Source organism: Macaca fascicularis, chromosome 1, assembly GCF_037993035.2.
Source record: "Macaca fascicularis isolate 582-1 chromosome 1, T2T-MFA8v1.1".
Lineage (NCBI taxonomy): Eukaryota > Metazoa > Chordata > Mammalia > Primates > Cercopithecidae > Macaca > Macaca fascicularis.
In genome coordinates this window covers 110,055,973-110,076,578 of record NC_088375.1, presented here as the reverse complement: position 1 = coordinate 110,076,578, position 20,606 = coordinate 110,055,973, and the positions used below count along the sequence as shown (strand labels likewise).

The 20,606-nt window shown below is 47.7% G+C and overlaps 2 protein-coding genes across 10 annotated transcripts; one reads left to right on the top strand and one right to left on the bottom strand.

Annotated features, from left to right (window-relative positions):
- Positions 1-62: 62 nt before the first annotated feature.
- Positions 63-20,567, bottom strand: LYSMD1 (LysM domain containing 1). Of its 7 annotated transcripts, XR_012415106.1 has the most exons (5): positions 20,333-20,567; positions 19,726-19,978; positions 16,351-16,715; positions 15,457-15,662; positions 63-247 (listed from the first exon to the last, which is right to left on the bottom strand). XR_012415106.1 is itself a non-coding variant. In XM_015452270.3 (4 exons), the coding sequence occupies exons 2-4, from the start codon at positions 19,903-19,905 to the stop codon at positions 15,524-15,526; spliced, it is 684 nt and encodes a 227-aa protein (XP_015307756.3). In that variant the 5' UTR covers positions 19,906-19,978; positions 20,333-20,567; the 3' UTR covers positions 14,392-15,523. The 7 variants fall into 7 exon arrangements, 5 of the variants coding, with proteins under 5 accessions (XP_015307756.3, XP_015307759.3, XP_015307753.3 ...); XR_010587387.1 differs by having other exon boundaries at positions 19,726-20,567; XM_015452270.3 differs by lacking the exon at positions 63-247 and having other exon boundaries at positions 14,392-15,662.
- On the top strand, positions 11,328-14,395 carry TNFAIP8L2 (TNF alpha induced protein 8 like 2). 3 transcript variants are annotated; one of them, XM_005541928.4, is made up of 2 exons: positions 11,328-11,376; positions 13,337-14,395. In XM_005541928.4, exon 2 carries the CDS (start codon positions 13,342-13,344, stop codon positions 13,894-13,896), a length of 555 nt encoding a protein of 184 aa, XP_005541985.1. In that variant the 5' UTR covers positions 11,328-11,376; positions 13,337-13,341; the 3' UTR covers positions 13,897-14,395. The 3 variants fall into 3 exon arrangements, with proteins under 3 accessions (XP_005541985.1, XP_005541986.1, XP_015313021.1); XM_005541929.4 differs by having other exon boundaries at positions 13,310-14,395; XM_015457535.3 differs by having other exon boundaries at positions 13,287-14,395.
- Positions 20,568-20,606: the final 39 nt, after the last annotated feature.

Here is a 20,606-nt window from a genome sequence, read left to right as displayed (position 1 = left end):
CCTTTGGGTCGCGGCGACTAATCCTGCCCTTGGAGGGCGGCTAGACACCGCCTTCTCGTCACCTCTCCGCCAATAGTGCCGCCCGGGGAGGGGCGCCAGGAGCACCGTCCACCAAGAGGGCCAGGCCGGGAGGCTGAACTGGAGACCAGAGACAGACGCGAGATGGAGAGACCCACGGACAGTCGCTGACACCGGGCAGAGGAAGAAATACATACAGAAGCAGAGATCGGCTGGCACAGGAGAGGCTCTGGGGAGAAATTTCACAAGAGAGGAAGAGGAGCTGGGAGGAGAAAGAGACAGGAAACCTGGGAGCCTTGACGGGGCTGGGCTGGGCTGTCAGAGCCTGCGCGATCCGTCCTCCCTTCCCCTCCTATACGGTTTGGGCGACCCTGCTCCCGAGGGAGCCTCCCGCATCTCCCTGACTCTGCCCCCAACTCTCCGTTGCTCCTCTCAATGCTTTTTCCCTCTTTCTCCTTATTTCTCTCCGTAGGCCTCCTCTCGTTCGTCCTGACCCTGATAAGGAGGCCTAGCATGCGCGTGGGGGCTGGAGGCCTGGGAAAGGAAAGGAAGGTGTCAGCAGGAGGTTTCCCTTGTTTCCATGATCTCCTCCCCTCCCACCTCTACAAAGCAGCATGAGTTTGGGCCACTATGGCAAGAACTAGCTAGCAGTCAGGCTGTTGGGTAATGGAAGAGGGCAGGTGAGAGAGGCTGAAGCCAAAACAGATGTGGAAATCAAGACTAATTGACTCAGAGAAAGACACAGACAGAGTAGCAACTCTAAGACCTGAGACAGTAACCCACACAGCCTTACTGCCCCCAGATATATGTCCCACCTTTCCTCAGAGGACCCTGACATCCCTCCAAACAGCAGAACTGTCCCTTCTCCCTCCCCACCCTTCATAAAGCCCCTGGGAATGTCAGTGAGGAGGAAGAATAAAGCTACTACAGACAGGATTGCTTGGTACCTTGGTATTGCCTGGTAGGATTCTTCTCTATGTGGGGCTGGGACAAAAGACATTCTCAAAATTCTCCAGGAAAGTGGGTGGCCTGGGAGACACTGGCATTCTCAGATAGTTTTATCTGACTGAACACTTCTACCCACATCTTGGACTCTGGACTAGAGGAAAGGAGGGGAAAAGGGTTTGCCGCTTTTAGGCCAGCCTTAACTGGACTGTGATCAGGGAGGGGAGCATCGACAACTAGGCTAAGCCCCACAATGAGTACGCAAGAGACCTAAACATACACACACATGTGCACACACACACACAGAGAAAGAGAGAGAGAAAGAGAAGACAGAGACAGAGACAGAGATTTAAGGCCAGGTGAACCAGTAAGGTGAACAGTAACTCAGTAAAGTCAGATCTAAAACAATAGAAGAAGATAAACTGGGACAATATCTACACAGGATTAACTGCGGAGAGATCGTGGGCCCAAGGCAGTTCAGCAGTTGGGGTTGTTTTAAAGGCTGGAAAGAAATTTTGAGAGAGGCCGGGCGCGGTGGCTCAAGCCTGTAATCCCAGCACTTTGGGAGGCCGAGGCGGGTGGATCACGAGGTCAGGAGATCGAGACTATCCTGGCTAACATGGTGAAACCCCGTCTCTACTAAAAATACAAAAAACTAGCCGGGCGTGGTGGTGGGCGCCTGTAGTCTCAGCTACTTGGGAGGCTGAGGCAGGAGAATGGCGTGAACCCGGGAGGCGGAGCTTGCAGTGAGCCGAGATCACGCCACTGCACTCCAGCCTGGGAGACACAGCGAGACTCCGTCTCAAAAAAAAAAAAAAAAAAGAAATTTTGAGAGAAAGACACCTCAAAATATAGAGGCACTGAGAGGTTAAAAGAAATCTCCCCAGCTCCTAGCACAGGGTTTAGGTACTCAGATACATGCTTATTGAATAGATTAGTGAGTGGGGATTAGGGTATAATTCATTTAAAGTTTTAGGACCCAGCTCAAATCTCAGTTCAGTAAGTATTAAACACTTACTTGAGACACAATCTACTGCACAATCCACTGCACAATCTACTGGGTTGTGGTCCCAGACTTTAAGAAAATGATAATACATTTGAATTAAAATAAGATTTACATGTACTAAACTATTAAAAAGCAACACCAAGTCTCAAAAGAAAAGCTACATTGAACATAAATTTCCAAATGTGCAAAGAAGATAATAAATTTTCTCCAAAGACTGCACAGAAAGACGTTTGATACATTTTATCATGGAGGACAGGAAAACTTTGGTGGGAGTTGGCTTGGTGCAAAAGAAGAAAATGTTCTCGAGGGACACAGCTTCAGCAAAAGCTTTTACTTGATGAACAAGGAGCCTGCAGCATGGATAACAAAAAGGTGCTGTGAGGCTGGTATGTGGGAAAGGCACTAGTTAGGAGCAAGGAGAGGGAAAAGGGGAAGACAAATTACAGAAGGCCTGGAATGCCTAGGTGAACTGGTTAAAATCATCTGACAGGAGTAGGATGTCATTTTGAATTCTTGAAAAAGGGTGCAACTTGTCTTTTTCTTTCTTTTCTTTTTTTTTTTAAGCAAGAAGACAGAGACCTACTAGCAAGAAAATAGGTCTAAAGCTGAGGGGAGAGGGACAATCAGACAAAGGCGATGGGAACAGGTTTAGAAAGAAATAAATGAATCTGAGGGCTATTTTGAAGGACAAATCAAAATGACTCTCTTGGCTGGGCGAAATGGCTCACCCCTGTAATCCCAGCACTTTGGGAGGCCGAGGTAGGCAGATCACCTGAGGTCAGGAGTTTTGAGACCAGCCTGGTCAACATGGAGAAACTCCAGCTCTGCTAAAAATACAAAAAAATTAGCTGGGCGTGGTGATGGGCATCTGCAATCCCAGCTACTCAAGAGGCTGAGGCAGGGGAATTGCTCGAACCCGGGAGACGGGAGGTTGCAGTGAGCCGAGATCGTGCCACTGCACTCCAGCCTGGGTGACACAGAGAGAAACTCTGTTAAAACAAAACAAAACAAAACCCTCTCTTCCTACTCCCTTAGTGTTTTGAAGAAAATCACACAGTCCTGGCTAGACGTAGTGACTCACACCTGTAATCCTAGCACTTTGGGAGGCTGAGGTGGGTGGATTGCCTGAGCTCAGGAGTTTGAGACCAGCCTGGGCAACGACAGTGAAACCCTGTCTCTACTAAAATACAAAAAATTAGCCAGGCATGGCGGCATGTGCCTGTAGTCCCACCTACTTGGGAGGCTGAGGCAGGAGAATCGCTTGAACCCGGGAGGCCGAGGTTGCAGTAAGCCGAGATTGCACCACTGTACTCCAACCTGGGCAACAGAGTAAGACTCTGTCTCAAAAAAAGAAAATCACACGTCCCACAGATTGGATTGGAAAAGCACTCTCTTCTAGTCCCCAGGGAGCCATTTCAAACTTCCTCCTTTTTTTGCAAGTTCCTTTCCTTACCATTTCCTTGTTCATCTCAGGAAAACCCTTTTCCATCTTCAGAGAACATAAAGATAATAAAGTGAGGATTCCACCAACTTTTTGCTCTCTACAGATATACTTAGCTGCATCATCATGCCTCTCTCATCCTAGTGAATGCCATCTGTATCTCCTGTCGAAGGTTCACCTATGACTTTACTAGAAGTTCTATGCAGTCCCTGATTGTCTATCTTGCTCAACACTGTATCCTTTCCTTGTAGCATAGTGCCTGCACACAGAAGGTATTAACTTAAAAAAAAAAAAAAAAAAAGGAAGAAGAAGCAGGGTCTCATTGTGTTGCCCAGGCTGGTCTTGAACTCCTAGACTCAAGTGATCCTCCCCTCTCAGCCTCCCAAACTGCTGGGATTACCGACGTCAGCCACCATCTTTAACCTGTCCTTTTCTACTGATATTTTCCCCTTAGCATATACACATGCTCAAGTAACTCCCATGATTAAAAGGAAAACATTCCAAACTTTCTCTTGATCCTTGTCCGCACTCAGTCATCACTCAATGTCTCTCTTCCCTTCATAGCTAAGCTTCTAGAGTTACCTATACTTGCTATATCCATTTTCATGATTCCTATTCTCAATCATTTTAGTTTTTGCCCCCATCAGTCCACCGAGATTGCTCTCATTAAGGCCACCAGTGACCTCCTGGTCACATTCAATGAACAACTCTTCAGTCTTTATCCTTTTGCCCTCTCTGTGCCATTTGACCCTGTTGACTCCCCCTTCCTTGAAATGCTTTCTTCTTTTTTTTTTTTTTTTTTTTTTTTTTTTTTTTTTTTTTTTTTTTGAGACGGAGTCTCGCTCTGTCGCCCAGGCTGGAGTGCAGTGGCGCGATCTCGGCTCACTGCAAGCTCCGCCTCCCGGGTTCACGCCATTCTCCTGCCTCAGCCTCCCGAGTAGCTGGGACTACAGGCGCCCACAACCGCGCCCGGCTAATTTTTTTTGTATTTTTAGTAGAGACGGGGTTTCACCGTGGTCTCGATCTCCTGACCTTGTGATCCGCCCGCCTCGGCCTCCCAAAGTGCTGGGATTACAGGCGTGAGCCACCGCGCCCGGCGAAATGCTTTCTTCTTTAGGCTCCTGAGGTCCTTCTTTCTCTTGACAGAGACTAGGGGCTTAATAAATATATACTTTTAATGAATGGATAGTTTCACTTCTATTGATATGGCTTTTTTTTTTTTTTTTTTTTTAGACAGTCTCACTCTGACGCCCCAGGCTGGAGTGCAGTGGCATAATCTTGGCTCACTCACTGCAACCTCAGCCCCCTGGGTTCAAGCCCTTCTCTGTCTCAGCCTCCGGAGTAGCTGGGATTACAGGCACCCACCAACACGCCCAGCTAATTTTTATATTTTTAGTAGAGACAGGGTTTCGCCATGTTGGCCAGGCTGCTTTCAAACTCCTGACCTCAAGCGATCTGCCCATCTCAGCCTCCAAAGTGTTGGGATTACAGGTGTGAGCCACCACATCCAGCCTAATATAACCTTTCTTAGCCTTCTCTGAACTCCCTTTAAATGCTAGTGTTTCCTATGGTCATGTCCTTAGCCACCTCTTTCTGCTCTACATATTCTCATTGGTCAAGATAATCCAACAATAAGAACAGTTACAAAACCAACAGTTACAATAAACTGTTTTGTTTTTGTTTTTGTTTTGAGATGGAGTCTTGCTCTGTCACCTAGGCTGGAGTGCAGTGGCTCACTCGGCTCACTGCAAGACTGCAAGCTCCGCCTCCTGGGTTCACGCATTCTCCTGCTTCAGCCTCCTGATCTCCTGCCTCAGCCTCCTGAGTAGCTGGGACTACAGGCACCTGCCACCACACCCGGCTAAATTTTTGTTTTTTTTCATTTTTAGTAGAGATGCGGTTTCACCATGTTAGCCAGGATGGTCTCGATCTCCTGACCTCATGATCTGCCCGCCTTGGCCTCCCAAAATGCTGGGATTACAGGCGTGAGCCACCGCACCCTGCCACAATAAACTGTTTATATGCTGCTTACCATAAAATCTAGGTGTTCAACTCAGGTCTTTCTCCTGAGTTCTCGACTCACGTATACAATTGCTTATTGGATACTTCCATTAAGATTTTTCATGTTTACCACTTAGTCTAAAGACAGGAAGTGGCTAGGTGCAGGGGCTCACACGTGTAATCCCAGCACTTTGGGAGGCCGAGGTGGGCAGATCACCTAAGATTGGGAGTTCAAGACCAGCCTGACCAACATGGAGAAACCCTGTCTCTACTAAAAATACAAAATTAGCTGGGCATGGTGGCGGGCGCCTGTAGTGCCAGCTACTCAGGAGGCTGAGACAGGAGAATCGCTTGAACCCGGGAGGTGGAGGTTGCGGTGAGGCAAGATCACACCATTGCACTCCAGCCTGGGCAACAAGAGCGAAACTCCATCTTTAAAAAAGAAAAAAAAAAAAAAAAAAAAGGCCGGGCGCGGTGGCTCAAGCCTGTAATCCCAGCACTTTGGGAGGCCGAGACGGGCGGATCATGAGGTCAGGAGATCGAGACCATCCTGGCTAACACGGTGAAACCCCGTCTCTACTAAAAATACAAGAAAATTAGCCGGGCGAGGTGGCGGGCGCCTGTAGTCCCAGCTACTCGGGAGGCTGAGGCAGGAGAATGGCGTGAACCCGGGGGAGCGGAGCTTGCAGTGAGCCGAGATCGCGCCACTGCACTCCAGCCTGGGGCACAGAGCAAGACTCCGCATCAAAAAAAAAAAAAAAAAAAAAAAAAAAAAAACAGAAAGCTTGTTTTTTATCTTTCTATCCCCAGCACTTAATCATAATGCCTGGCATGCAGTAAGTAGAGGAAGAAATAAATGCATCAAAGATTAAAAACAAACAAACATCCTGTGGCTCAGAGGAAAAACAACAACAACAACAACAACAAAACAAAACAAAAAAAAACAAACAAAAAAAACAAGCTGGGTACGGTGGCTCACTTCTGTAATCCCAGCACTTTGGGAGGCCAAGGCAGGCGGATGATGAGGTCAGGAGATCAAGACAGTCCTGGCTAACGTGGTGAAACCCCATCTCGATTAAAAATACAAAAAATTAGCTGGGAGTGGTAGCGCGCGCCTGTAATCCCAGCTACTCAGGAGGCTGAGGCAGGAGAATCGCTTGAATCTGGGAGGCAGAGATTGCAATGAGCCTAGATCGTGCCACTGCACTCCAGCCTGGGTGACAGAGTGAGACTCCATCTCAAAAAAAATAAATAAAAATAGGATGGGCACGGTGGCTCACGCCTGTAATCCCAGCACCTTGGGACGCCAAGCTGGGCGAATCATGAGGTCAGGAGTTCAAGACCAGCCTGGCCAACATAGTGAAACCCAGTCTCTACTAAAAATACAAAAATTAGCCGGGCGTGGGGGCACACACCTGTAATCCCAGCTACTCGGGAGGCTGAGGCAGGAGAATCACTTGAACCTGGGAGGCAGAGGTTGCAGTAAGCGGAGATCACACCACTGCACTTCAGCCTGGGCGACAGTGCGAGACTCTGTCTCATAAGTAAGTAAGTAAATAAATAAATAAATACCCAAAACAAAAAAAGAGTAATCGGCCGGGCGTGGTGGCTCAAGCCTGTAATCCCAGCACTTTGGGAGGCCGAGACGGGCGGATCACGAGGTCAGGAGATCGAGACCATCCTGGCTAACATGGTGAAACCCCGTCTCTACTAAAAGATACAAAAAACTAGCCAGGCGAGGTGGCGGGCACCTGTAGTCCCAGCTACTCGGGAGGCTAAGGCAGGAGAATGGTGTAAACCCGGGAGGCGGAGCTTGCAATGAGCTGAGATCTGGCCACTGCACTCCAGCCTGGGCGACAGAGCAAGACTCCGTCTCAAAAAAAAAAAAAAAAAAAAAAAAAAAAGAGTAAAAGCTGTGAACTATCTCCAGCTATGTCAGGCTGACTTACTTGACTGCTTTAAATCACACTAAACTTACTCTTTCTCAACTGATATGAGAGTACCGATCTTAACCATGGTAAAACCTCAACTAAAACAAACATAGGACTGTTCCATCCTGAATACTTTCCCAAATAACTGAAGTTTATCCAATTAAGTGCAAAATATCTTCATTTTGCTTCAAAGTAGAAATTGCTCAAAAAAGTACTATTCATTTCCTGTAGATTACACAGTGGAAAGAGCACCATTGAAAGTCAGTGAGACTTAGCTAGATTCATCTCTGGAGTATGGCTTTGGATAAACTACTTATCTCTAAGTCTGACTCTGTCTTCTGTAAGTGGACATACTACCTTCCTGCCTACTTCTTAGGATCCAATAAGATACTGTAGGTGAAATGGTTTGCAAATTCAAAAGTGTTTTGCACATTTAAGATACCATTGTTTCGCCAGGGTGCACAGTGACTTACTCCTGTAATCTCAGCACTTTGGGAGATTGAGGCAGGAGGTCTGTTTGAGTCCACAAGTTCGAGGCTGCAGTGAGCAGTGACTGAGCCACTGTACTCCAGCCTGGGCAAGATAGCAAGACCCTGTCTCTAAAAAAAATTTGTGGCCAGGTGCAGTGGCTCACGCCTGTAATCCCAGCACTTTGGAAGGTCGAGGTGGGTGGATCACAGTTCGAGACCAGCCTGGCCAATATGGTGAAACTCCGTCTCTACTAAAAATACAAAAAAATTAGCCAGGCGTGGTGGCACATGCCTGTAATCCCAGCTACTCAGGAGGCTGAGTCAGAAGAATTGCTTGAATCCGGGAGGTGGAGGTTGCAGTGAGCTGAGATTGCGCCACTGCACTCCAGCCTGGGTGACAGAGCGAGACTCCATCTCAAAAAAAAGAAAAAAAATGTTTTTGGCCAGGTGCGGTGGCTCACGCCTGTAATCTCAGAAGTTTGGGAGGCTGAAGTGGGTGGATCACAAGGTCAGGAGTTCAAGACCAGCCTGGCCAGGATGGTAGAAACCCCATCTCTACTAAAAATACAAAAATTAGCCAGGCATGGCAGTGGGTGCTTGAAATCCCAGCTAGTCAGGAGGCTGAGGCAGAGAATCTGCTGAACCTGGGACGCAGAGGTTGCAGTGAGCTGAGATCGTACCACTGCACTCCACCCTGGGCAACAGAGTGAGACTCTGTCTCAATAAAAAAAAAAAAAGAGAGAGAGAGAGAAAATAAAAGACCTCCCCAAGAATGAAGTAAATGAACATTATAACATGTGACTCCTATGTTACTACCATTTTCCCCTCATATCCTGGTTTTGGATATGTTTTGACTTTATTCTTTCAGCACATATTTATTGAGCACAGTATGTGCCAAGCACTATGCAGACACTAAAACATAATCTGAGCTCAGTGGGTAGAGAGTTAATAAAATCACAAATTACAGATGGGTGCTATGGCTCATGCCTGTAATCCCAGCACTTTGGGAGGCCAAGATGGGCAGAGAGCTTGAGGCCAGGAGTTCGAGACCAGCCTGGTCAACATGGCGAAACCCTGTCTCTACTAAAAATTCAAAAATTAGCCAGGTGTGGTGGCGGTGTAATCCCAGCTATCAGGGAGGCTGAAGCAGGAGAATCACTTGAATGTGAAAGGCAGAGGCTGTAGTGAGCTGAAATCGTGTCACTGCACTCCAGCCTGGGCGACAGGGACAGAGCAAGACTCTGAGAAAGAAAGAAAAGACAGAGAGAAAGAGAGAGAGGGAGGGAGGGAGGGAGGGAGGGAGGGAGGGAGGGAGGAAGGAAGGAAGGAAGGACGGAAGGAAGGAAGGAAGGAAGGAAGGAAGGAAGGAAGGAAGGAAGGAAGGAAGGAAGGAAGCGGAGTTTGAAACTGGAGAGGAAAACAGGTGAAGACTAGGTAGCAGAATTCTGAATCCAGAAGTTGTTATTGTATTTGCATCTTCGTATATTTTTATTCCCTTTATTCTTTTTCTTTTTGTTTCTTTTCTTTTCTTTTTTTTTTTTTTTGGAGACACAGTCTCACTCTATCACCAGGCTGGAGTGCAGTGGCACTATCTCGGCTCACTACAACCTCTGCCTCCCTGGTTCAAGCGAATCTCCTGCCTCAGCTTCCCGAGTAGCTGGGACTACAGGCGCGCACCACCATGCCCAGCTAATTTTTGTATTTTTAGTAGAGACAGGGTTTCACCAGGTTAGCCAGGATGGTCTTCATCTCCTGACCTCAGGTGATCCACCCACCTTGGCTTCTCAAAGTGTTGGGATTACAGGCGTGAGCCACCGTACCTAGCCGAGACAGGGTTTCACCACGTTGACCAGTCTGGTCTCAAACTCCTGACCTCAGGTGATCCACCCGCCTTGGCTTCCCAAAGTGTTGGGATTACAGGCGTGAGCCACCACGCCCGGCCTGGAGCAACTTTTTTAAAGCTTGCTATGATCTGATCTTTTTCCTTCTTCACTTATCTCTCAAACAACCTACATTCCAGACATATATCACCACTTCCTGAGAATGTCCTGTATTATGTTTTTTTCCTGTATGTGCTTACGCCATCCCCATCATCTGGGACTTCTTCCCTATCTCTGGCTATTAAGTAGTTGAATCTATCTTTCCAAGCCCTATCATAATTAAGCTTTCAAAATTATTTAAGTCCCCATTAAAGTTAATGGCATTGTTTGACTAGTATTACTGTTATTTACGCTTAAGGTTATCTCCCTGGCCAGATTCCCTGTAAGATTCTTGATGGCAAGTGTTTTTGTCTCATTCAACAACTGTGACTTCCAGCATGGGTGCAGTGGCTCACACCTGTAATCCCAACACTTTGGGAGGCCAAGGTGGGAGGATTGCTTGAGCCTAGAAGTTCAGCCTGGGCAACAGAGTGAGACCTTCCTCTCTACAAAAAAAAAAAAAAAAAAGGAAGGCCTGGTGGTGTGCACCTCTGGTCCCAGCTACTAGGGAGGCTGAAGTAGGAAGATCTCTTGAGCTCAGGAGGTCAAAGCTGCAGTCAGCTGTGATGATGCCACTGCACTCCAGCCTGGGCAACAGAACGAGACCCTATCTCAAAAACAAAACAACAAACAAACAAAAAAAAACTCAATTGTGACTGCTCCTCATTTTGTATCCCTTTAGCAGCTACAAAGCTCACCCTGCGGTGTGCAGTGGCTCACACCTGTAATCTCAGCACTCCGGGAGGCCAAGGTGGATCACCTGTCAGGAGTTTGAGAGCATTCTGGCCAACATGGTGAAACCCTGTCTCTACTAAAAATACAAAACAAGCCGGGCATGGTGGCATATGCCTGTAATCTCAGCTACTTGGGAGGTTGAGGCAGGAGAATCACTTGAACCTGGGAGGCACAGCTCGCAGTGAGCCGAGATCACACCTTTGCACTCCACCCTGGGCTACAAGAGCAAAACTCCGTCTCAAAAAAAAAAAAAAAAGCAACTCAGTAGGCTTGTTCCTCTGGGCTAGTGATTCAGTGCTGTGCTGGCACCTGCTGGTCACCTGTGGTGTAGCAGCCCTGGTCCCAGCACCTTCCTCCCTTCAGTATTAAGGGTTGTGACAGTCTGTGCCCTTACCTAGCAATCACTGGAATAATATATTAAATACTCGCCCCACAGCACCACCTTTCAATCTGCAGAACTTTTCCCACTAGCTTCCTACCCCAGAAATTTGGACTTTACATCCTTCCCAGTACTGCAGAAATATAAGGACAGGATCTCCAGGAACTGGGCAGCAAGAAAAGAAAGAAGCAATGTGAGAGTAGAGGATGCAAATCCCTTTTCCCCCTTCAAAGAATCAAGACTGTTTCCAACAGAATTCCACTCTTTTTGACCTTTGTCTTATTTCTAGGTTGCTCTTGGGCCAGAGGCCTTCTTGGAGACAGTAGTGATGAACCGGAGGTTGAGCAGAGAGTAGGTAGGCGGGGCTCAAGGGGTGGGGCCAAGCCAAAGGGCTCTCACACTAAGTGAAGCTTCTCCATTCTGTAAGCTTTCCCGGAACATCCAAGGCAAGACTGGCACCCAGCACAGCAGGTGAGGGACCGGCAGTGACAGAATGGTAGACTTTAGGGGTAACGGTGGCAGAGGAGTCTCCAGCTCTTTCAGTCTTAGCTTTTCATATTGTGAAACTCTTGCTTATACAATTCTTGGGTCCTTTGTAGAGCTTAACTTAGTTTTTCTGGTGGCAAGGCAGCCTCTGAAAGACCTGGTTTTGGATGCAGTGGGGGCAGGGCTGAGGGATGCAGGTGGATCCATATCCGTATGGATGTGTGTGAAATGCAAGGAAGTCTTAGGAGACAAGGAGATGGACGGGTAAGGGCCAGAGGGAGAGTATGGCCAGGCCAGAGAGGATTATAGGGAGGACCCAGACAAGAGAAAAAGGGAGACTGAAACAGGGAGAGAGGGAGAGGACATCGGAACAAATGTGAGACGGCAATGGGGGCAATGGAGAGCTGGGTAACAGGAAGGCCAAGGAGGAAGGAAGGCTCACATGGAGCAATCTCCTCTTCCGGCTGGGGAACATGGTCCAGAAAGCCCCAAGGCAAGCTGGGAGCAAAGCAAGGTTCAGGTTTCCACTGGAAGGATTCAGCTGGGGAAGAAACCCCCTCAGTCCCCACCTCCCCTGCCTCTTCAGACTCCCATTTTGGTTTGGGGGAGAGGGCGAGGCTGCTCCTCACTGCGGTCACAGCCACATCCTGCAGAGCAGGGGAGGGGGAAGTAAGAAGCAAAACAACCAGAAGAACCACAGGCGAAGACCATGGGGAGAGAACCCTGGACACATGGAGCTGATATGCCGCCAAGAAGGTCCTGAGTTCAGTGCAGCAGAAGGCTCAGACCTTCAGGACTGCCTGCCCTTCTTGAGGTGCTGGTTTCTTGTGCTTCCTCAGTTGGCTTTAACCACACTGGGAGCATTCTGGGGAAGGAGGTTTCTCTGGATTATTTGGTTTGAAGCCCATCTTTATCATTTACTAGTGACTTTGGCCAAATTGCTAAATTTCTCTTAGCTTCAGTTTTCTCACTGCAAAATGGGAATACCTACCTTAACCTTATACAGGATTGGGAAGACTAAGATGACTGACATAAAGCACTTGGCACATAGTAGGTTCTCAGTAAATGTTAGTTATTACTCCTATTAGGATTCCTGGGATGCTTATGCTTCTTACTTTAAAGGAAGTACAGTGCAATAGCTGCCACTGGCTTTGGGGGCCAAAAAATGAGTTGTGTTTGATCTTGGGTAAATTATTTAATGTAAGTATCATTTGCTCAGCTGTAAAACAAGGATGGTAATACCTATACCACACAGACATATGGCACAGAGTCAGTGTCCAAAAATGGCAGCTGTAAGAATTCTGTCAGGCTGGGCGTGGTGGCTCACACCTATATTCCCAGCACTTGGGGAGGTCGAGGTGGGTGGATCACGAGGTCAGGAGATCAAGACCAGCCTGGCCAACATGGTGAAACCCCATCTCTACTAAAAAATACAAAAATTAGCCGGGCATGGTGGTGGGGGCCTGTAATCCCAACTACTTGGGAGGCTGAGGCAGGAGAATAGCTTGAACTTGGGAGGTGGAGGTTGCAGTGAACAGATATCACACCCCTGCACTCCAGCCTGAGTGACAAAGCAAGACTCCGTCTCAAAAAAAAGAATTATCTGTCAGGTAAGCCCTGTCTTCACTGCAGCAGCAACAGCCATCTTCCCCTTGAGAAGTAACTTGTGCTAGGCTAGCCTCCCGTGTGCCCACATTCCTCCAGCCGGAGCTATCGCCACTCCCATGGGCTGTTTTGGAGTCAAGATTTGCTACAGCACTAAGGGGAAAAAGCAGGAGAAAGGCATAGAGGACTGAGGGGCCTCAGGGGGCGGGGAGGATGACAAACAAAGATGATGATGACATGGAAACTAAAGAAGCAACAGAAAGGGGAAAAGTCATTTCTCTCTTTCTAAGGAAGCCTGTGGCCTTTCTTCTAGTGACTGACCACATACCCCACTCTCCAGGACCCATGGAGTCCTTCAGCTCAAAGAGTCTGGCACTGCAAGCAGAGAAGAAGCTACTGAGTAAGATGGCGGGTCGGTCTGTGGCTCATCTCTTCATAGATGAGACAAGCAGTGAGGTGCTAGATGAGCTCTACCGTGTGTCCAAGGAGTACACGCACAGCCGGCCCCAGGCCCAGCGCGTGATCAAGGACCTGATCAAAGTGGCTGTCAAGGTGGCTGTACTGCACCGCAATGGCTCCTTCGGCCCCAGTGAGCTGGCCCTGGCTACCCGCTTTCGCCAGAAGCTGCGGCAGGGTGCCATGACGGCACTTAGCTTTGGCGAGGTAGACTTCACCTTCGAGGCTGCTGTTCTGGCTGGCCTGCTGACCGAGTGCCGGGATGTGCTGCTGGAGTTGGTGGAACACCACCTCACGCCCAAGTCACATGGCCGCATCCGCCACGTGTTTGATCACTTCTCTGACCCAGGCCTGCTCACAGCCCTCTATGGGCCTGACTTCACTCAGCACCTTGGCAAGATCTGTGACGGGCTCAGGAAGCTGCTAGATGAAGGGAAGCTCTGAGAGCCCCGAGTCTAGCACATTCCACTTTGACAAAATGGCTGACTGAGAAAACACAGATAATGAGCTTCCTAACCCTGCTCAGCTGCCACTAACGCTTTTCAATCTTCAGGCTTCATTCCTTCCCAAGAGTGCTTTTGACTCTGAGACCAGCCCATCCCCACACAGCTGGTGGAGAAGGAGCAATGCTGAGGGGTGAGGCCTCTCTCCCACTCCAGCCCCAGGACAGGAAACAGAACTGCCTGAAAAAGGTGAAGTGAAACTTGGATCTCTATTTCTCCCATAAGGGACTTCTGAAACAGGGAAGCCCCCTCCCATGTGAACCAAGGAAAGGAGGCACAGCCCAGAGAACCCCTCTGGGGACACTAAAGACAGAAGAGGGGAAGGTGGCCCTTAGAAACAGAGCTTGGACAGATGCCAGAGGCTCTGTTCCAGAGTGCAGGAGGAGGGGGCTAGGGCAGGGGAGATTCTCATAGGGGAAATAAAACTACTAGAATATGCACAGGGCTCAATGTTTAATCTGTCCAGCTTCGTATACCTTATAGTCATCACAGAAGAAAGGAGGTATATAAACACCACTTCTCTCACCTTTCATCATTTCCAAACAGGAGACTGAGGGAGATTTCCATTATTATTGAGGTTCCCTTACCTACTTCTGTTTGAGAAACAAACAAAACTGTACCATAGATCAGTGCTACAAATTGCAAATAAATATGCAGTGAGGAGGAGGGCATAGAGAGAGAGGGTCTAGAGGGTAGGGGGCGTAACAAAGAGACTCTCACAACTGGCTTCCTCTTCAAACCCCAAGGAAAGCCTCCTTCCATCTGTTCCCCTCATCACAGGCTGAGCAGAACAGGTCAGAAGGGTGAACTGGTAGAATGGAGGGTTCAGGTCCCTACAGTGCTGCTTTTTCTCAGGGTCAAGAATTGTGAAAAAGTTACAGGGAATTGGTTAGTCAAGACTGAGCCCATTCAACAGGAATGGGGTACCAAAAAAAAAAAAAAAAACTCAGTTCAAATCTGTCCCTTTAAGATTGGAGAAAAGGCCAGCAGTCATCCATTCTCTGCGGTAGGCTAGGTCACCGATTGCCTCATCCTCAATCACATGTCTGGCCAACAAGGTGGGGAAGGTGGAGAACCAGCACTCATTGGCTCACTGTTCCCAGGTTCTCTCACCCCAGGGCTATAGAAATTCCATTTTTTAGCTAAGAGTGGGAAGGAATAAAATATAGCAAATAAATATTACTTCAATATTAGCACCAAATAAATTATGTCACACAGTTGGAGATGAGGAAGAAGCTGAGGGGGAGTCTCTGCTTCCCTGTTCTAAGGCCAGGGAATGGTAAAAAGGATAGGAAAGGCAACAGGGATATAAAAAGAGCCTTTTGAGTCTAAAGGACTCAACTCTAGATTCAGCCCAAGAACTGGGAAAGGTCCAGTTCCCATTCCCTAATCTTGCCAATAAAACTGCCCCAGGCCAAGGAATTTTTGGCGGACAAGGAGGCTGGGGAAGATGGCTGGAGTGGAGGGAGGCAGGCTGGTAAGCCATGTTCTTGAGCCTCACCTCAGGCTCCTCTCCCCCTGAAGTTTCTCCTTCAACATCTTGCTTCTCTCAGTCAGTTCTGGGGACATCAGAGTTTGAAGATTTCATCCTCCTGGTCCCGTAGTGTCCGGGTCCGAGAGGTACGGGTCAGCGGCACGGGACCTAGGACTGCTCGTTGCTGCATCCGAGGGGAGCTCAGGTGGAGACCTGCATCTTCCCCAGGTACCCTGCAAGTGAGGAAAGGGGGGAAAGAGTGACAGATCAAGGGAAGAACCTCACAATGGGCTAAGTGAGAGGTACATGGAAAGCTGTCTTCTAATACATAAGCTGCTGCTTCAAGACAGTCTCAATACCTTCTAGATAAATCCTAACCCTAATGCTCCTTCATGGATGACCAGAGCAGTAAAAACAGTTAACTGTCGGCTGGGCATGGTGGCTCACGCCTGTAATCTCAGCACTTTGCGAGGCTGAGGCGGGCAGATCATGAGGTCAGGAGATCGAGATCATCCTGGCTAACACAATGAAACCCCGTCTCTACTAAAAATACAAAAAATCAGCCAGGCGTGGTGGTGGGTGCCTTTAGTCCCAGCTACTTGGGAGGCTGAGGCAGGAGAATGGCATGAACCCGGGAGGCGGAGCTTGTGCCACTGCACTTTAGCCTGGGCAACATAGTGAGACCCCGTCTCAAAAAAAGTCAACTGTCTGACTCCAATAAGAACACAGAACCCAGTTTTCCACTGCCTCTACCTGTGTCAGCAGGCATCGTCTCTGCTCATTGCTTTGGGGCCACATGGGGGAAAGGTATCACCTTGCCTCTGTTGGCACTGTGCTTACTTACTTGTGTTTGTGGTTAGGTAAGATAGGAAGAATGGAGGAGTCTAGGGAGGAACTTATAAGGAACCATTCAACACTCACCCACTTTCCCCTTTTTTCAGCTTCTGGGCAGCAGCCTTCTTGGACAGGCTGATCTGTGAATCAAGCTTCTTAAGGAAATCAGAGGCAGAGAGGTCATGGATGGGCGTGGGGGTTTCCTGGCCAGGTGTGGGGAAGACTTCACCATTGGCACGTCCTGCTTCTGTCTCTTGTTTCTTCCTCTCAGTTGAGTGTGGCCAAACTTCATCGTTACTTGGGCGTACTTCTTCCTCTCCATCTTTTTCTTCCTCAGAATCCAAACCATTGAACAGGTCTCTGGGCTCTGTCAGGATGGGGATGTAGAGGGTTTTCTTCAGGAAGATGGAGTCATTAGTGTAAAGGCGGTTTGCACGTTTAATCTGTTCCATCTTAAAAAAAAAAAAAAAGAGTCAACAAAATTCAGGACAGTAATAATGATCAATCTTACATTGCATCTCGAGCTTTTTAAAGTGACTGCACAGAGTCTTCTTTGATTCCATAACAACCAAGCTAAAGTACAAAGGGCTGACATTATTTCTACTTTATAGATGAGTGGTTTTCACACTTTTTGGTCTTAGGGCCCCCTTACATTTTAAAAACTTATTGTGCAAGCTGGGCACAATGTCTGATGCCTGTAATTCCAGCTACTCAGGAGGCTGAGGCGGGAGGACAGCTTGAGCCCAGGAATTAGAGTCCAGCCTGAGCAATATAGTGAGACCCCATTTCTAAAAATAAAAAAATAAAATAAAAATAAATGAATAAATAAATTAAAATGAAGGAACTGAGGCTCAGAGAGGTTAAGCTACTTGCCTGAAACTATCTATCAAGTTAATGACACAGCTAGAACGACAATCCTGGGTCTTTTCACTGCTTCTGGGAAAGGTTTTCACACTACACTATTAACAATGTCAGTAATAAATATTTATTTTGTCCTATCTATTCATCACTGGACCTAGTGACTGGCATCACCATCTATTTGCCTGGCCTTCCAAGGTAAAAACATCAATGTCATCCTTAACTAATACTTGCCTTTCATCACCATACCAAGTGGTCAACAAAACTGCTTCAAAAATCTCTCTCACATCTGGTCTCATCTTCAGGCCTATTGCCAAAGATTTAAAATAGACCCAAAGTATTTCTCATCTGGGGTTATTACAACAGTTTAACTGGCCTTCCTCGCTCTATTTCTACTCATCCACCTCTTGGCATCTATCTTTCTAAAAAAATAAATCTGATTAACCCACTACCCTGCTTATAAACCTCCTACGGGGTCCTCATTGGCTAAAGATAAAAACCAAATTAGCATTCAAGGGCTTTCTCAATCCAGCTCCCAAAGGAAATGTCTAGATTAATCTCCCTTTGCCACCTCTACATTTTGCTATCCTGAACTTTTTATTTTTCTTTGAACATTCCATGATCTTTTTCACACTTTATTCATGCTGTTACTTCTGCCTGAAATGCTCCTGCCCCTCTACTATCCCATTCTCTGCTTGGAAAACTTCTATTCATCAACCACCACTCCCTTTGTGTTACCTTCTTCAGGACTCCTAATGCATACTGTAAATATTGCTATAATCATACATAACCCTACTATAATATTATTCACCTCTTTAAATATTTGCTTTGCCTAAACCCTATGAGTCCTTTAAGGGCAAGGATTGTGACTTGCTGTCTCTGTATCCCCAGGCAGTCGTTAGCATCCTACAGACTTTGACACATAGCAGGGGCTCATTAATGCTTTATTTAAAAATTATTAATTATAATTATCTAATTATTATAATAATTAGATAATGAAATATAGAAACTACAGATATAGTATATTAGTATTTTTTTTCTTCTTTTTTTTTTTTTTTTTTTGGAGACAAGGTCTCACTCTGTTGCCCAGCCTGGAGTGTAATGGCACAATCTCAGTTCACTGCAACCTCCGCCTCCCAGGCTCAAGTGATCCTCTGCCTCAGCCTCCCCAGTAGTTGGGATTACAGGCACATGCCATCACACCCAGCTAATTTTTGTATTTGTTGTAGAGATGGGGTTTCACCACATTGCCCAGGCTGGTCCTATACTCCTGAGCTCAAGCAATCCACTCGCCTCAGCCTCCCAAAGTGCCGGGATTACAGCACAGGCATGAGCCACCACGCCTGGCCCACCCCAGCCCCTTTCCAACTAAAATTTAATCTTTCTGATTTCCTATCCGTTTTTTTATTTTGAGACAGAGTCTCGCTCTGTTGCCCAGGCTGGAGTGCTGGAGTGCAGTGGTGCGATCTCAGCTCATCACAACCTTCACCTCCCAGCTTCAAGCAATTCTTCTGCCTCAGCCTCCTGAGTAGCTGGGATTTCAGGCGAGCACCACCACGCCCGGCTAATTTTTGTATTTTTAGTTGAGACAGTGTTTTGCCACGTTAGCCAGACTGGTCTCGTACTCATAACCTTAGGTGATCCACTTGCCTCAGCCTCCCAATAATGCTAGGATTACAGGGGTGAGCCACCATGCCTGGCCCTGATTCTTTGTTAATACCTTTACAAATTCACCACGTTCTGTCATTTGTAATCATTATTTGTGTACCTGTTTATTTCTCATTAGGCCATAAATTACATGAGGACAGCAACCATATAGTTTAAGTTTCTGTCTCCCAGAAAAGTTATCACAGTGCTTTAAATGTTGGCTAAAGCATAAAAATGTTGGCTAAATTCAACATTTGCTTGAGTGAGATGGAACAAGAAAACAGGGGTGGGGGTAGGGGGAGTAACCTCATCAACTTCAATGCTATACATTTTTACATCTATCCAATTTCCCCCATGCATGACCTGAAATACTTGGTGTAGAGTACCTGTTTTGTGCCAGGGAAGCCGCCTTACTAGAAAGAAGGCAGAGCACTGAGGAGGAACCAAGAGCAAGGAGAGGTAGGCACTTTAGGAACTGAGAACTAAAAATAAGCTCTCCATTATTTGCTGTAAACGTTTAATCACTCTCAATGTAAAATTTTCTGTGTGGTTTACAGAGTCAGACAGACCTGTTTGAATCCCATATCTGACAATCATTATTTGACCTTAGTCAAAATGGTTAACCAATCCAAGTCTCAGTTTCTTCATCTGCCAAAAGGGAACAATAAATGTATACTTGATATGGACGTGAGGGTGAAATGAGCTAACGTATGTGAAGCCCCTAGCACAGTGTCTGGCATGATAAAATAGGAGCTGTTCCTCTCCATTGGAATAGTAGAGCAGAACTTGTCCCAACCACGCAGTGCAACACTGTGATGGGAAAACAAAGATAAAGGCAGAACAGAGTTCAACACATTAGGAACATTTCAGGGGAGGTTACCTAGAAGGTCCACTACATTCTTCTCAGGACTAAATCCCTCCTGACTCTTGTCTGCACCCCAATCCTGGAAAACTCACCGTCACCCCATATTTGAGTGCTAGTCCAGCCAGGGTGTCTCCGGGCTCCAACTGATGCTCCAGGCGTCTTTCCCTCACTGGGGAGCAGGCCGATTGCACCAGGCTTCCATATGAACGAGCCCGGCTCCCGTGAAGCAGTCCTGACCCCCCTGGCGGGGGCTGTCTAGACGGGGAAGCCATCTCTTCACCCTGCCGACAGCTAGGTTGCAACTAGGGGAGGCCCGACCGAGACTGCGAGTGACAGGCCTGAAGTCTGGGAATAGATATTCAGGGGATTCCTTTCCCCTTCTCTCTTCCCCTGTGTCCCCGCCTCCCCAGCACTACGCCACCTGCCCCCTCCCGGTTTCTCCTCCCTCCAACTCCTTATCCACAAATCTGTCCCTTGAGTATTCAGTCCCTCCCTGATTCGCCCCTAAGCACCCCTCCGACTTTGAACTCCCCCACAACTCCTCGCTACATTGACCTCTGACCTTTGAACTCTAGAAATAATCCTCAACACTCTTTCCTCAGTTTGCCCCCAAGTAGCCTGGCCTCAGGGCGCTCCCACATCCCAGCTCTGCCCGGTCCCGGGGTTTGTTTGCTAGAGCCAGGAACAAATCAGGCCCACCCCAGGTGAACTGTCGCCGCAGACGAAGAGCGTGAGGATTGCGAGAATTTGTAGTACACCTTCCACTCAGAGATCCTCACAGGTCCGCTCCGCATCAGATAGGTCACACCCTCAAATTTCGGCTCCACATCTAGGTTCTTGTCCCTCTAAACGCCTCAGATCCACCAAGATGCAAGGGCCTGGATCCAGCTGAGCGGCAAGGTCTTTGAGGAAAAGACTTCATTTCCCAAAAGGCGTCGCGTCTGCAGAGTCGCACGGCACCATAGGAAATGCA